At 39.7% G+C, this 15857-nt stretch overlaps 1 protein-coding gene and 1 long non-coding RNA gene across 6 annotated transcripts; one reads left to right on the top strand and one right to left on the bottom strand.

Annotated features, from left to right (window-relative positions):
- Window positions 1-303: 303 nt before the first annotated feature.
- Window positions 304-13413, bottom strand: pex5 (peroxisomal biogenesis factor 5). Of its 5 annotated transcripts, none has more exons than XM_032518662.1 (17): window positions 13142-13413; window positions 10965-11121; window positions 10765-10803; window positions 10471-10588; window positions 10202-10348; window positions 9919-10003; window positions 9366-9456; window positions 8973-9095; window positions 6846-6959; window positions 6415-6498; window positions 5957-6076; window positions 5641-5784; window positions 5403-5473; window positions 3039-3254; window positions 2746-2911; window positions 2489-2646; window positions 304-1433 (listed from the first exon to the last, which is right to left on the bottom strand). In XM_032518662.1, exons 2-17 carry the CDS (start codon window positions 11076-11078, stop codon window positions 1187-1189), a joined length of 2037 nt encoding a protein of 678 aa, XP_032374553.1. In that variant the 5' UTR covers window positions 11079-11121; window positions 13142-13413; the 3' UTR covers window positions 304-1186. The 5 variants fall into 5 exon arrangements, with proteins under 5 accessions (XP_032374553.1, XP_032374555.1, XP_032374554.1 ...); XM_032518664.1 differs by having other exon boundaries at window positions 10965-11114; window positions 13142-13382; XM_032518663.1 differs by lacking the exon at window positions 13142-13413 and adding an exon at window positions 12129-12494.
- Window positions 7389-7909, top strand: LOC116691336 (uncharacterized). Its single transcript, XR_004332464.1, has 3 exons — window positions 7389-7506; window positions 7602-7603; window positions 7858-7909. It is a non-coding gene; the product is annotated as an uncharacterized LOC116691336 (long non-coding RNA).
- Window positions 13414-15857: the final 2444 nt, after the last annotated feature.

Raw genomic sequence — 15857 nt, 5'->3', positions numbered from 1 at the left:
GATTGATCAACTACATTTGTATAAAAATGTGTTAACTAAGTCAGTACACATTATCTGGCGGAACACTTCAAGCTCCATATATCAATTGACATACTAACTGAAGAAAGACATTTAAATTAAAAACTCTACAGTTGTAATTAAAAATCCAATATTAACGCTTAAACAAATCTTTCTTTTATTAGTGCCATCATTCATAACATAAGAGTAACATTTATTTAGTTGTCATTTGTTTCATTTCATAACTTTGCACTTATTTTATGTCAGCCATTTTGTTCATTGATACAGAAAAAACAATTACCTACAGATGTTTGGAATCAAAGCTTTATTGCTGAATATTTTATTAAACATTGCAGTCAGGATACAACTAGCCTGAACACAATTATAGTGCAACGATTATGTTACAATACTCAATATGGCATATAGCATTATTTTACAACAAAGCAGTTTTACAAGAGCAATATGAAAAAGAGCCAAAGGTGGGAGGAGCCCAGAGAAATCATTATCAATGCACACACACCACACACACGCACACGCACACGCACACGCACACGCTGATACTTGATTACTAAAAAATTAAATAAAGTATAAAAAAAAAGGGGGGAAACCAACTTGCTGTAGCACTTCTGATTAGTGTTTGTACTCTGGACCGGCCCACTTCTGCTGAGAGGACTTTTGACAAAAAAGCAGTACTCTTTTCAATGTCACAGCAACATTGTACCTTTAATCTACATATTTGCAGTATACAGTTCAACTTACAACCTGCTCTTTAAGACAAACTGTAAGAAAATTGAGTGTCTTGATAAACAAACCGTCCACATTGCATTCATCATCATTCTTCTTCAAATCAACAACAAAAGTGACATTTTATGAGACCCAGTTCTCAAGATCAACAGAGTAAGAGTAAATGTGAGGACCATCAAACATGTAAGGTACAGTGACATGACTGTATTGCTGCTGGCTGCGTCTTTCAGGTAGACACTAATACTGCAATATTTGATAGAAGTTATTCAAGCGCACATGACCACAAGATGACGTCTCTAGGATGGTGGATAATTCACAGTGTCTTCCTCGTCCATTTCTCTGTAACCGTTACCTCTCTTATTCTTCTCCGCTTCATTCACTCACCCAAACATTTACCTCCCAGCAAAACACATTCACACTCAATAAGCCCTCCCCGGGCTGATTTTCATTCAGTCCCACCGTCCACCTCTCTCTGGCAGAAGTGAGCCAGCAATGTGTCCAAGTCCCGACGGTCTGCTGCAGCATACAGAGCGCTCTCTCCCATCATGCTGAGAGCCATACGCAGGGTGGACCAGATGTTGTCAGACATCATGGTGGCTGCGGCACCTCCAAGCCCCCTTGCAGCTCTTGCCCCATCCCCAGCGGCCTGGCGCTGTAGAGACAGAGCTTCTAGGAAGTGCTCCACTGCCTCTCTGAGGATAAAGTAGAAGGTAAGGAGGACAAAAGCTCATTTTAGCCAGAATTTCTGATATTAGAATTACCTAAATACTTTCACACCAATAAGATAATAGTTGATGTAATACAACATGGTATAATCAAATATAATAATGAAACATTTTTCCTGATAGACCTTCTTTTTAAAAAAATATATCCTCTGATATATAAATGGGGTGGACAGAATATTAGAAATATGACCTCTCAGTATAATGCAATACAGTTCAACAGCCCCAGAAACTGCAGCCTCCAAAACAACTAGAAAGTCAAATCATCACCTAACTGAGACATTATCAAACATTTTGACCCTTATAAAAAGTAGAATTTATTTCAGAGCCGTTGTATTAAACAACATTGTTTTTAGCCAAGTGTACCTAATAAACTGGCAAATGGTTGTATTTAAAAAAAACGCTGTTGCCATCTAGTGGAAGTAAAAGGAATTACACCAAGGTTTGTTATGTTTAAATATTACACCAGATACAACAAGACAGCACAGTAATTTGTGGTTTACTTAAATTGAAACTAACACAAGACAAACAGGTTTTTCCCCCGAAATGTTAGACAGGTAACTGCGTGCACGATGCGTGCTATGTGAACAGCACAATGGCTTAACGAGGGTGCCGAAAGGAATCGGGCAGCGCTTACCAGTGCTTTGCGGCCAATGTAAACCTGGTGTAAAGCAGTGTGTGTTAAAACCTTTAACAAGTGATATCTTTTAACTTTAAATTCTTGATCAAAACAACTTTATCTTTCATGAAATAATCAAACCCCTTTAAAACTTTTAGTCTGACAACTTACATTAGGCCCACTTAATGTTCCTTTCACCCATTTTACACAAATCATTAGCTCATCACAACCTTTCCTTTATTTTGCTTAGTACATTGGGCTACAAAGTAATTTATAATTCTGTAAATCACCCATGGAATTCGCCTAATGTAACGTAAGAAGTTAACAACCAAACATCCCTTTTAAAGCTAAAAACTGGCAATTGTTTTCTCATAATTACCCTTGTTGAAACCAAATAATTTCTTACCTGTGTGCTCCTAAATTGACACAGCTGATTCCTAAGTTGTAGCGACTACGGATGAAACCAGGCTGCAGCTCCAGAGCTCTTCTGTAGGCAGCCACAGCCTCCTCTGAGCGGCTTCCATTGGCGAGTGTGGCCCCCAACTTGTTCCAGAGCAGGTAGTCCTGATGAAGACAGAAGAAGAAAAAAAAGAGCGCTCAGAAACAAAACAGAGCATGCAGAATGAAGACAGACTCAGTCTCAGAACTGGCTTCTACACTAACCTGTGGTGTGACAGACAAAGCAGCGCTGAAGCAGTCCACCGCCTTGTCGTACTCCCCGCTGAGATTGAAGAGAACTCCCAGACCACACTGAAGCTGGGGGTCCACCTGGGCAGGGTCAGAGTTGGCTGCATGCAGGAACAGGGACTGGACATCATTAAACAAGGATCTGTGCCAGAAAAAAAATAAGAAAGTGGCAAAGAGTTAGCATACAAAGTTAATATAATATATGACAAACATTTTACTTGCTGGTTTAAAATTTTAATCAGTCTGAATCGTACGCGTCTGATACTCACTCAGGCAGCAGTGACCCAAACCTCTCCCTATCCCTTTCTCTGGCCCCATCCTGTTGGGGTTCACCCTCCTTCTGCTCCCACACCGAACGGTATTTTGGATTGTGCTTTAACCAATCACGAAGAGTCTCACAGGCCTGCCTGTGCAGCGATTCGTTAGTGAAACTGACGGCCAACGCCATCAGAGCAGTCAGGTTGTCGTTCTTCAGCTCTATACATCTAATAAAAATAGAGAGGAATAAAAAAAATAGAGGGAATAACAATGACCTTCTTTTAGTTGAGAAAGCAAATGTTAGAAATTGTCAAATACTTGATTAATGGGGTCCAACTGTGCTATTACATTTATGGAGAGACGGGAAACTAGAAAAAGCGGAGACTGTAGACAAAAACTCAACTGGAAGATTGCCATACACTCATATTAATACGGTAACGTAATGGAATTTATTTCCTCATTTAGACATTTTAATTTATTTATATACAACTATTTGAATTTTGTTGTGGACATTAACTCAAAAGAGGTAGTGAAAAAGCAGCTTGAGTCAAGATTCATTAAGATCAATATTAAGCTACAAATGAGGGAATCCGGACTACTTTCAAAATAGAAAAGCACCATGAGCATCATAACATTTACAATTTCCAAACAACGTCTGCAAAGAAAACCGGTGACTATGCAAAATAATCTTCCAGAGGAACTGTAAATGCCCAACAAACTCAGATGCACTGATTATATGTGCAGTGAGGGAAAAAGTATTTGATCCCCTGCTGATTTTGTACATTTGCCCATTGACAAAAAAATATCAGTCTATAATTTTAATGGAAGATTTATTTGAACAGTGAGTGACAGAATAACAAAAAAATCCAGAAAAACGCATGTAAAAAATGTTAGAAATTGATTTGCATTTTAATGAAGGAAAATGTATTTGACCCCTCTGAAAAACATGACTTAGTACTTGGTGGCAAAACCTTGTTGGCAATCACAGAGGTCAGACGTTTCTTGTAGTTGGCCACCAGGTTTGCACACATCTCAGGAGGGATTTTGTTCCATTCCTCTTTGCAGATCTTCTCCAAGTCTTTAAGGTTTCGAGGCTGACGTTTGACAACTCAAACCTTCAGCTCCCTCCACAGATATTCTATGGGATTAAGGTCTGGAGACTGGCTAGGCCACTCCAGGACCTTAATGTGCTTCTTCTTCAGCAACTCCTTCGTTGCCTTGGCTGTGTGTTTTGGGTCATTGTCATGCTGGAATACCCATCCACGACCCATTTTCAATGCCCTGGCTGAGGGAAGGAGGTTCTCACCCAAGATTTGACGGTAAATGGCCCTGTCCATCGTCCCTTTGATGCGGTGAAGTTGTCCTGTCCCCTTAGCAGAAAAACACCCGTTACCACCTCCATGTTTGACGGTGGTGGTGTTGTTCCTGGAATCATAGGCAGCATTCCTCCTCCTCCCAACACAGCGTTTTTGGTCTTATCTGACCACAACACTTTCACCCAGTTGTTCTCTGAATCATTCAGATGTTCATTGGCAAACTTCAGACGGGCATGTTTATGTGCTTTCTTGAGCAGGGGGACCTTGCGGGCGCTGCAGGATTTCAGTCCTTTACGGCGTAGTGTGTTACCAATTGTTTACTTGGTCACTATGGTCCAAGCTGCCTTGAGATCATTGACAAGATCCTCCCGTGTAGTTCTGGGCCGATTCCTCACTGTTCTCATGATCATTGCAACTCTACGAGGTGAGATCTTGCACGGTGCCCCAGGCCGAGGGAGATCAACAGTTCTTTTTTTGTTTCATCCATTTGCGAATTATCGCACCAACTGTTGTCACCTTCTCACCAAGCTGCTTGTAGCCCATTCTAGACTTGTGTAGGTCTATGATCTTGTCCCTGACATCCTTGGAGAGCTCTTTGGTCTTGGCCATGGTGGAGAGTTTGGAATATGATTGATTGATTGCTTCTGTGGACAGGTGTCTTTTATACAGGTAACAAACTGAGATTAGCAGCACTCCCTTTAAGAGTGTGCTCCCAATCTCAGCTTGTTGCCTGAATAAAAGACACCTGGGAGCCAGAATTCTTTCTGATTGAGAGGGGGTCAAATACTTATTTCCCTCATTAAAATGCAAATCAATTTATAACATTTTTGACATGCGTTTTTCTGGATTTTCTTGTTGTTATTCTGTCTCTCACTGTTCAAATAAATCTACCATTAAAATTACAGACTGATCATTTCTTTGTCAGTGGGCAAATGTACAAAATCAGCAGGGGATCAAATACTTTTTTTCCCCCTCACTGTAGTCTTGAATTGTTTCTAAACACAATTTTGTATCTGAAGTAACAATTTATACTAGCATTTTGCAATTTGGATTGCTCACCTGCGGAGCGCACTGATGGCAGCAAATTCTTGCTCGTTCTCTGCCTGACAGGTTCCCAAATATTGCCATGCCTACAATTTAATGAAAAAAAATGTACACACATCAGAGCATCATTACAACTGCTTTCTGTGATGAAACAGACATATAAGGAGACTTTTTGGGCAGTTTTTGTACAGGGTGATCAAAACATTGGAGACTGAAAAATGCAAATAAAGCCACATGCTTTTCAGAGTCCTACCAGCTGGTTGTCTGGTTCTCTCTGTACAGCACTTTCAAAGAACCGTACGGCACCAGGGATGTCCCCCGCCTCCATCCTCTTCACTCCCTCTGACAGAGGGTCTGGGTGGGATAAGTAGGGGTTCTCCTCTTCAAACTGATACCCCTACAACAAACACAAGGAAAACAGGAAGAGAGATTTTTTTATGTATACTGTTGAGAACAAAGAATTATCACTTTCAGACATCAAGAAAAGCAGTATCTGCAAAAATGATGAAATCCTTCAACATGTAAGAAGACCGCATTTCTCAGCACGTTCCGAGCAGGTTGACAGCTACCTTGTCATATGAAGTGCTGAGTAGCTGATCGAAGTCAGACAGCCAGGGGTGGCTCTCCGCGTCCCTCTTAGCCATCTCCTCCCACTCTTGCTGCAGCTTCTCCCAGAAATCCACATCACTCTGACAACATGGACAGATGCACATCATTACTTCACAGCCTCCTTGTATCATACATCATCCTGTATTATAGACATATTTGACCTTTACTTTCCCAAGGGACAGAGAGTGTATTGATGGTGTTTTGTAGCATAACTAAGTCGACAGAGACAATGTTTTTTTTCCCTTCAAAGAGAATTAATTATTTAGACCAGTTTCTCTGACTTTTCAATTTCCATTCTTAAGCCTCCATGTTCCAGGACACAGTGTGCTTTACCCTCTACGTTACCACTGCTCCCAGTTAATATACAGTACTAGCTGTACTTTTTTAGAGTTTAAGTTGTCATTGACTCTTGTCTCACCTCCACTGCAGCTTTAGCTTGCTGGAAATCCGGTCCTGATGTGGCAAATTCATCTACCCAGGCTTCAGCCGATTCCTCTGACACCTGAATCAAAACAGTGACAGTGGTTGACTTGAGTCATGAAAATCCTTATTAGAGCTGATGATGGGTATATTAAAATGGGAAAAATATAGAGGGAAGTGAATGGAACTGAAATGAAAGAAGAAACAACACAGAAAAAAGCTAATTGTCTCCTAATCCTTTCTTACAGTTCTTCCTGATGAACTCCTGATTTTTTCCCCTCAAAAGCAAAAATCACTCAACAGCAACAAAAGAATCACATGCTGAGTGTACCTTACTGTTTATGTGTAGGACAGAATCCTACAAAACTAATCCAAAAACTTTAAATATATCAATAACTGCAGCCAATGCCAAGACCACAGAGGTCATACCTGCCTGATGACCTGGGCCCACTGCTCTGCTTGTTTAGCTTTTACTTTCTCAATCTTCTCATTCCTCTCTGGGGGTTCCAAGGGAAGACTCCCTCCCCTCGTCTCCGTCAGGAACTATGGCGGGAGGCGAGGAGGGGTGGTGATGGGGAATGGGGTAATGTTTTGAGGAGGAGGGTACGGTTGGTGAGGAGGTTGGTTTTTTGAGGGGTGGGCGGAGTAGGAGTAATTTTAAGTAGTAGGAGGAGGAACAGATGAATGACGGTTGTTAATTGAGGGAATGGCAAGCCGATAGTTCGAAGGTAGGTCAAAAAATGGGGAAAGCACATGTCAGAGTTAGAGGGAAATAAGTACAATGGAGCCACGGTGGACAGATTTTCATCATAAACAAGGCTGAGAGCTACTCATGCACAGTATAATTTGGATGGCCATTTCTACCAGGATAGAAAAAAGAATAAATTAAGTGTTAGGCATGATAAAATAAAATACTAGAAAAAAAATCTAAATTATGAGATAGTAAGTTACAATTCTGAGTGCAAAACTTTTATCTGTTACATTCAAGCCCTTGCTAAACGAGTTCACACAATGCTGCTTTAGCCTATCGCCGCCAGGGAAAGCTTTCTGTATTCCTCAGTGTACTGGAGTTGTGGTGTGTGTGGTGACAGTGGCCCAATCCCAAAGTGAGCCCTCAGGTGCTACGTGAGGACTGGGACAGCACTTCACGAGATCACGTTACCTTGGAGACGTTTATTGGTAAAGTTGTTGCTGACACCTGTCGGTTTGGGTATTTTCATTTTAAGTGTGTTGTTTTCCACACGGCCAAGGCACAAGAGATGGCTGGCTGATTCCAAGTTTTTTTAAACTATTGATTTGACAAGCTAGACAACAGGCGCTTTGAACTGTGGGTAATTCCCTTTGGTTAAGTCTGCATCGATGAAGACTCACGGAAAGAGCTCGGTAAGTGTACACTCACACCCTCACGCCATTTGAAATCCGACATTGGGATAACCCTTAGCCCTTGCTGACGCACCAGAAGTATTGATACAGCTCATCTGTAGTAATAATAATAATGATAATAATAATAATAATAACAACATTTATTTATATAGTACCTTTAATGAACTTTACAAAAATTACTTTCACTATGTTTAGCTAAGGGAGGTTGTAGTTTGTGGTGAACAGGTGGTGTTTGAGTAGTTTTTTTAAGAATGTCCAGGGATGTAGCATTTTGGATATCTCAGAACAAGTAGTTTATTAACTCCACAAAAAAAAGGCGTCACATGTACAGTACACGGCGTGTTGTCAACAAACCTTGCGCGCTCACTTACAGTTCTTCACAGAGTAGCTGACTGTACATGGTATGTCAGTCTACCTGTATTACTCAAAACCTTGGTAGACAGCGGGAACAGACCACAGCGACGGGGCATTGTTATGAATCCTTCTCAATTCTTTAGCAGGTCGACAGTGTTTGTGTAATTACTCTCGCGGCCAGGCGGGGGAGAAAAGGTTCCGCACTCCAGCCTAGTCAAAAAGTCCAGCGAAGTCAAAAATGTACACTTACTATCTCATTAATTATTTCATAAATAATAGGAAAAACTCTTCAATTAACAAATCATAATTATGATTTTATTAGTAAACATTTTGACTTACTAAATCAAAATTAAGTTTTGACTTAATAATATATCTAACTTTTGATTTATGTTTTTTCTTTCTTAGCAGAAATGGGCTTTGATAATATTGCCATTTCATGGGAAAAACTAGTTAAAAATCCCAAAATCTGGCATTAGCCTTTTTTGGCCTGAACTGAATGAAGTCAAAGCAATTACTGAAACTGAGTCCAGGTGGGAATAACCAGAGCTTGCTTGACATTGAAACATAAATGCATCAGAAGAGAAGAGTTCTCTTACTGCTGAACAAATTCCATCTGCAATGCTGTGCAGCCTTGAGCTTCATATTACAGGGAGTCTAGCGGCTGCTTTTGGTTACATTAGTGGAAAATGTTACTCTGCATCAGATACTGGGGTGATGAGTCACAAGGCATAGTCTATACTGTGCAAAAGTGAACCAACGTGCCTCCCCAATGTGATCCCAGTTGCAACCATCCCCTCCTCAGTGGGCAGTGACTCGTACCTGGTTGAGGTTGGAGGCCCAGTTCTGAGCCTCCTTGGCCTGAGCTTTATCTTTGAGCTGTTTGTCTGTCCTGCTCTCCACTGTCACACTGCCCTCGCCAATCTGCCTAATGAATCGCAGGAACTACACAACAACGGAAAAAAAAAAAAAAAAATGACAACAAAAAAGCATTTTACCATTACCATTAGTAATTGGTCAGGTTTATACTAATAAAATGCTAGCTTCTTTCCAAAACCAACTACTGTCTTTCCAAACTAAAAGAACCACAATGAAACTTAAGTCATCAACATTACCAATTCACTATGCTCCTAAGGAACAACTCTACAAAAATGTTAAAGAAAAAGAGACATGGTGATAGAGGATAAAGAATCCATGGAGAGACACACTGCTCACCTCAGTGTTTTGTAACTTGGGGTCATCAACCTTTGAGACAAGCTCATTGGCTGTCTGCCTCAGCTCCTCCCCTGGCTGATACTCCTTTGTCCTGTCGCATTAACAACAAGAGAATGATTAAGAAGATGATTGAAAGAAACAGTTATATTTTGCTCTGCATATGTAGAGTATGCAAATCAACCCAGGCTGAAGGTTGCACAAGCCAGTGCTTTTGTGGTTAGTGTCCTACGTTGATGATTAGCCATCTAAAGGCCCCTTCCATCTCCTGTTCTGATGCTTCTTTGCCTTTTGACAGAGCTCTTTCTTTGGATGAGCTTAACAAAACCCAAGAAGGTTCAAAGTCTGAACATTTTAAATTCAACAGACGCATCCACTCAACTATTTGACAACAACATAATCAAGGTTCAAATATGCCATATTTTGTCTACCTTTGCTCCTGTTCTCTTTTATTCTCGCATTTGCTACACATGTATTACAATGTTCCTGACGTAGCCTTTATATAAGCCATTTTTTATCTACGCTTTATATGTATGTCCCCATCCCCGGTTCTAACCATTCGTTTTCCTTGTCTCCCAGATCTCCCAGCCACAACTTCTCCTCCGACTGCTCCAGATACTCCTCTGCCCACCGTCCAGGATCTGGAGCAAAGAAATGGAAAATATACATAGGAGCATTTTAAAAAGTACAAACAATGCAAAAATAAAATGATTTATCCAAAACAGGTTTGCTCTAGTGTCAGTAAGGATTGGGTGACTGTTACCAGTGTTTATAAAGCGTGTTTCCAGAGTGATCACACACACACGAGCAAAAAATAAACTATAACAAACTCAAGCTACCTGCAGCCTCAGCGATAAATTCTTTCGTCCAATCAGCATCTGCTGCATCACCAAGAGCGATGAGCCCCGGTGTTGAAGCAGAGTCAGGACCTGAGAGGAACTCAGCCGTCCAATCACCAGAGAGGGCCAACGCTGCCACATCTGGAGCTATGACATGGAAATATGTGGTGCTTAAAATTCTGAAAACAGTTTGTGCAAAGAGTTAAGCCTAAGCCATACAAACACTAAGGAAAATACCACAAACTAAACACAATATTAATGACATGTACCTCTCTGTGGAGCTTGTCTGTAGCTCTGCTGGTCAATCTGCTGCATTTCCTCCAACAGCTGACCCATGTCAAATGTGTGTGGGGGTCGGGGGGGCGCCTGAAGGAACTCATTCACCAGCTGCAGCAAAAATAAAAACAGTATTCTACCTTTTAGAGAATATACTAAGAAATTACACCCAGTGTACAAAGAGCTAGACACTTGATTTGCTTCAGAGTGGGGGACCTTTATTAAACATTATACAGAATTCTAGTCAACACAATATACTGAATATGGAAAAGGACATAAGCGCTGACCTCTTCTTCAGTTGCAATTTCAATAGGTGAGGGGGGAATCTGAGAAAAAAAAGGAAAGAATTGGGTAACCAAACAACTAGTAAGATGTCTTTTGTCAAGCAGCAATTTGATAACACTGATATACTTCCACTTTGTAGGAAATTATTTAGCTGATAAATTCAGCTATTTGAACGACTAAAGGTTATGTACAAATTACTCACTGCTGGTGTTGAGCGGTGTCGCCACGCACCCCCTTCCTTGCTCATGTGACTGGTCAACTTCATGAGGGGATTGGCTCCCCCACATTCTGCCTCCACCAACTCCCGCATCGCCATGGCAACACAAGGATGAGGCAAACCCAATCAGACCACCTGAGAACTGAGATATGATGAATTATTCAATTTGTTTCAGTTTCATCAACTGACAATTTGCACAGAATTCATTCTGTGTTTAAGAAAGTCTATTGAATCAATGTTTGAGACTGGTCACAGTCAAAGTGAAGCACAGCATTTTGATCACTCAAAAGGTAACTGCAAAATATTAGGTATATATTTTTTCATTTTTTTCTAAATGAAGATGACAGCCGTTCAGGTCCCACACATACAAAAACAAATCAAAGCATTCTGCACAAATAAAGTCCGCTCTGTAGAATTTTATCTCAAATTCCCAAAAAACAAATACACGATACAAGACCTCCAGTGATATTTAACATGTCAAACATGTCCACACTGCTCAGATCTCATGCCACATAACTAAACTCAAGCTCCATCTGCTGTTTTCCGTGTCACTTCCTGGCTTAGGGTGAACCATTAAAAATGTGGATATGATGGCCCAGCAGGCACAGGCATTCACTGCATATTTCACTCAGTTAGTCTTGTAAGTTGAGAGGATTTTAGCAATGACAAAAAGACAAAATTTGAAGCTATATTCAAATGTGTGAGTACGTGTGTGTATGTGTGTGTATATATATAAAAACATATTGTTATAACCAAAATCATAGACAATAATTGCTATAATACAGGGCTGAGCATTGCACCTAAAAACTTCTTTGGTACTGAGCCGCAAAACATGTCCATTGCACCAAATATCAAAAACTGTCAGGTGAAACCTGCTTTCAAATTCTGGTCATCTTGTTTATTATTTTTTTAAGAGATATTTCCTTATTTAAATAAAAAATGTGCCAATTTCAGACTATTATTTAGACTATATATTATAATTCTTTTTTACTTTGAGACCTAAATATTTCCAATTACGGTACTGATCAATTTACTTGACATTTTGATATCTTTAAGTTAATTTAAATGATATCCAGACTTGGAATCATGTCATCAGTATGATATTCATTGAGGTTCTATTTGGTCCTCAATTATCAGATGATCACTCACCTGAATCCTCCAAAAGCAAAGCAATTACAAAACAAAAACCCTTGACGATTCAGTTCCTATATGCAAATCTTGCAAATAATATGTGGTCCAAGAGAAACCCTGCTGCTCAACTCACTGACCCATATCCAGGATGAACAGCTGCCAAACGGTTGTACATGCTGGCCTACTCAACTTCTTTATCCCCCTGGAGAGATACGTAATGCTTACAATTTCCATAATGAACTGTCAGGAATAGAAATTGAAATCCCTGTGTACTCCACTCTACGCAGTGTTCACCCACAAACATTACATAAAATGTTACACAAGAGAGTCCACTCTACAAGTGGACTGCCCATCACTCTGGACTCTAGGCATTACATTTAAGAACATTTTATTCCTACTACTGTTTCAAAGAGCTGCTGTGCTGTATGATGATTAGGGTCAAAGCAAAAGGATTAGACAAAGATATTAATACATACACAATCACAGACTGGTCACTGTGACACCTGTCCACTTGCTCACTTCCCCGTCACAAGCCTACTGTGTGCTTTGGCCTGCACATTCACACATATTTCAACTTAATTGTAAAAATAGTTTCAGTTGTAGGAAAATATTTAACAGGGTACACCTGAAAGCAACCAGCTGCCAGCATTTATTTGCTTTTCAACTGTCAAACAGCTGTCATGTGTCAAACCAGTTAACTGACTCGGAGCAGTGTGTACACACTGATCTGCTAGCGTTGTTTTGCCCGATGCTAACTGTGGCTTCAGTCATAAACTGCAACCTCAGCTTGGTAAATGTAACCATGTGTATCTCTTCTTATTTAACGTTAGCCGACACGCTGCTCATTAAGTAGCAAATCAAACGGAGAAGATTAAAAATAATTAACGATCCATTTTGTTTTTTAAACAATTGGCGAGTGTAGCTAGCGTTAGCTGACGGTGCTAGCTAGCTGCTAGTAGGGCCAGTGTAGAGATCATTCCTGTTGTATGCCGCCGGAGATGAATAGACGGGTAGCATGATGTTCATCTCACCGCCGACAGCTGCTGCTGGAGCCGAACCGACAGTCCCTCCGCTCCGGTCTGTCCTCTCCAACCGTGTCACAACAAAAGTTGCCGCAGTGTCGAACCTCTCGGTAACCGTCTGAAATCCGCGGCTATCTGTTATTAGCGCTCCTCTTTATTTACCTTCCTCCTCCATGACCCACAAAACCCTTCACCGATCGCTTGGAGTGTGGCGTAACGATGCGCTGGTTTCGTATTCTCAAATGGTTTTACGCCAGGAGATGTCAGGGCTTGACGGCTGGACACATAGACATTTACTTTATATGTTTATGGCTGGACATATGGGCGGGGGCTTGAGGGAAAAAGAAAACGTTAGCTAACAGTCTCAGTAAAATCAAAGATCCCTCTCCGTAAAACGTAAAGGTTTTACGTAAAATACATATTGCGCAGGGGGTTAAAGTCCATCCAATCTACATTGTTATACTTATTAGCTACAAAAACAAAATTATCGAGAAATACTATTTGCGGCAAAATGTAAAATAATCAATTATAAGTCAAATTCATGCATGGAAATGTTTACAAAATCAAAAAGGTGGAAGTAACATGTACTTATCAAAATGTAGGAAATACTCATGCAAAATGGTATCTTTGAGAGTGTATTTACTATAGACAGTGGTGGTAAAATAACTAGGCCTAAATACAAACGTACACTTACCCAAGTGCTGTGCTTTAGTGCAATTTTTAAGGCATTATAAGTACTCTACATGAAACTACTTTACAGGTTATAAATGTTCCCTAAAAATATATATTTATAATATGATGCAATGTTATAAAGATGCCTAACAGTAGCCTATAAGAAGTTGTTCAAATGAACTTCACCTCCTCATCTTTGGAATGGCTCCCGCTACATTGGAGAAGCTCACTCAGTTCACACATTTTAATTATCTAGTCTGAAAAAGCCGCCTCTACTCATTATAATACCATAACACACCATGCGTTCTGCGTCCTTCACAGACAAACCTTTTTCACTTATTCTCTTGCTGCTTTTGTATTGTTTATTATTACCGCCCTAAATGCTGTTCAGTTGTTTTCCTGTTTTTTAGGATCTGAATACTACTTCCACCACTGATTAAATATTCTAATATAGGCCTGTTATTATTTAGCTGGTGGAGGTGTAAAACGTGGATGTTTAAACTATTTTATAAAGCCTACTGTTGTGGTTAGTTGAATAAACAGTGCTTTACATTTTATAAGAATGTTGTGTGTTTCATATTAAACTGAAAATGAACAAAGTAGCGCTGTCAGATAATGGTAGTAGAGTAAAATGTAAAATATGTCTTACTGTAAAGTAAGTAGATGTATAAAGTAGCATTAAAACGTTGTTTATGTGCACTTGTAAATCTTTTTAATTGCATTCCAACACTGTATGGTAGTGTGGTACTCCATATACTTTAAGTATATGTATGTTGTAATAACCGTGTGGTTGTAGTGCTCTGTGACATTTGTATGAAATTGGATTAAAGTCTAATCATCAGAAAGGATTATATTCATAATAACATATTGTACATTTATAAAACATGTGATTCTTCCAGGTTATTTTTCATACATGACCTCACTTATAAACTAGTGTTTTACAATATTATAGTTATTTTAGTACCTACGCTAACAAGAAAGATCTCTCTTGGAGACGTCATATGGGGTTTTTATTATGAATTTTGTAATGTTTTCTGACAGTTCTCATTAACAATTAGTCAGCATAATCCATGTCATCATTGTATCAATAATTACAGGTTATGTTCCAATAGTAACATAGTAATAATATAAGTTATTCATCAATGCAATGTGTATTCCTTCTTAACATCACACTCAAAAACAACAGGCTTTATTTACTGACAGGTTTAGCACTGCACATTGATAGGCTACACAGACAGACAGCAAGAGACACAGAGGGAGAGGAAGGGAGAGGAAGGGAAAAGGACAGGGAGGCAGAGGGAGGTGAGGAGAAGAACACAGTTGTACATTCATTGAACCAAATATATCGGCTAGAGTGCAATAGAAAAGAATTATGTGGTTCAGTTTTGAACTGTGAAAAAATTACCTGGAAGTGTGAAAAATTAAACGAGTGAGAGGTATCTAAGTATCACAACAATGTGCCTGTTTTTCTGTGATTTAGATATTGACAAGTTCTTAAATTACAACAATATTACACACAAATTAAGAGACACTCATCAAGCCGGGGATTATCATCCATATCACTATTACTACTACTACTACTAGTATTATTATTATTATTATTATTATTATTATTATTATATGGTTTTCTGATGCTGTAAAAGTGATAACTCAAATGGGAAAAGTAAATCATAATCTGCTCCCTCTTGCAATGCGCAGAAAAAGAGTGGCTGCAATAATAATAGTAATAACAATAATATCATAATATTCATCATTGTATGTACAGGAATTTCATTACAATCAATACAATCAAAACTGCCCAAGCTGAGCTGACATTCTGGAAACAGCAGGGATAGCATTATGGAGTCTACTATGTTTGTGTGTGTGTGTGTGTGTGTGTGTGTGTGTGTGTGTGTGTGTGTGTGTGTGTGTGTGTGTGTGTGTGTGTGTGTGTGTGTGTGTGTGTGTGTGTGTGACGTCTTGCAGTTAATGTGAGAGCAGTGTACAGACTGCAGTGAGAGTCATCTAGAGACATTCCAGCGGTCACTGTGAAAGGGGGTTAAAGGTCAGGGTA

Source organism: Etheostoma spectabile, chromosome 6 (genome assembly GCF_008692095.1).
Source record: "Etheostoma spectabile isolate EspeVRDwgs_2016 chromosome 6, UIUC_Espe_1.0, whole genome shotgun sequence".
NCBI lineage: Eukaryota > Metazoa > Chordata > Actinopteri > Perciformes > Percidae > Etheostoma > Etheostoma spectabile.
The sequence above is the reverse complement of the archived record's forward strand: the minus strand, read 5'-3'. Positions and strand labels throughout refer to the sequence as shown.

Bases quoted from the DNA above. Each gene is read 5' to 3' on its own strand.
- pex5 (XM_032518662.1), bottom strand. From the start codon at position 11,078: ATGGCGATGCGGGAGTTGGTGGAGGCAGAATGTGGGGGAGCCAATCCC. The intron at 10,589-10,764 runs GTCAGCGCTTAT...TTTTTGCTGCAG, and splicing joins AAATTGCAACTGAAGAAGAG to CTGGTGAATGAGTTCCTTCA. The intron at 10,004-10,201 runs GTAGCTTGAGTT...TCTTTGCTCCAG, and splicing joins ATTTATCGCTGAGGCTGCAG to ATCCTGGACGGTGGGCAGAG.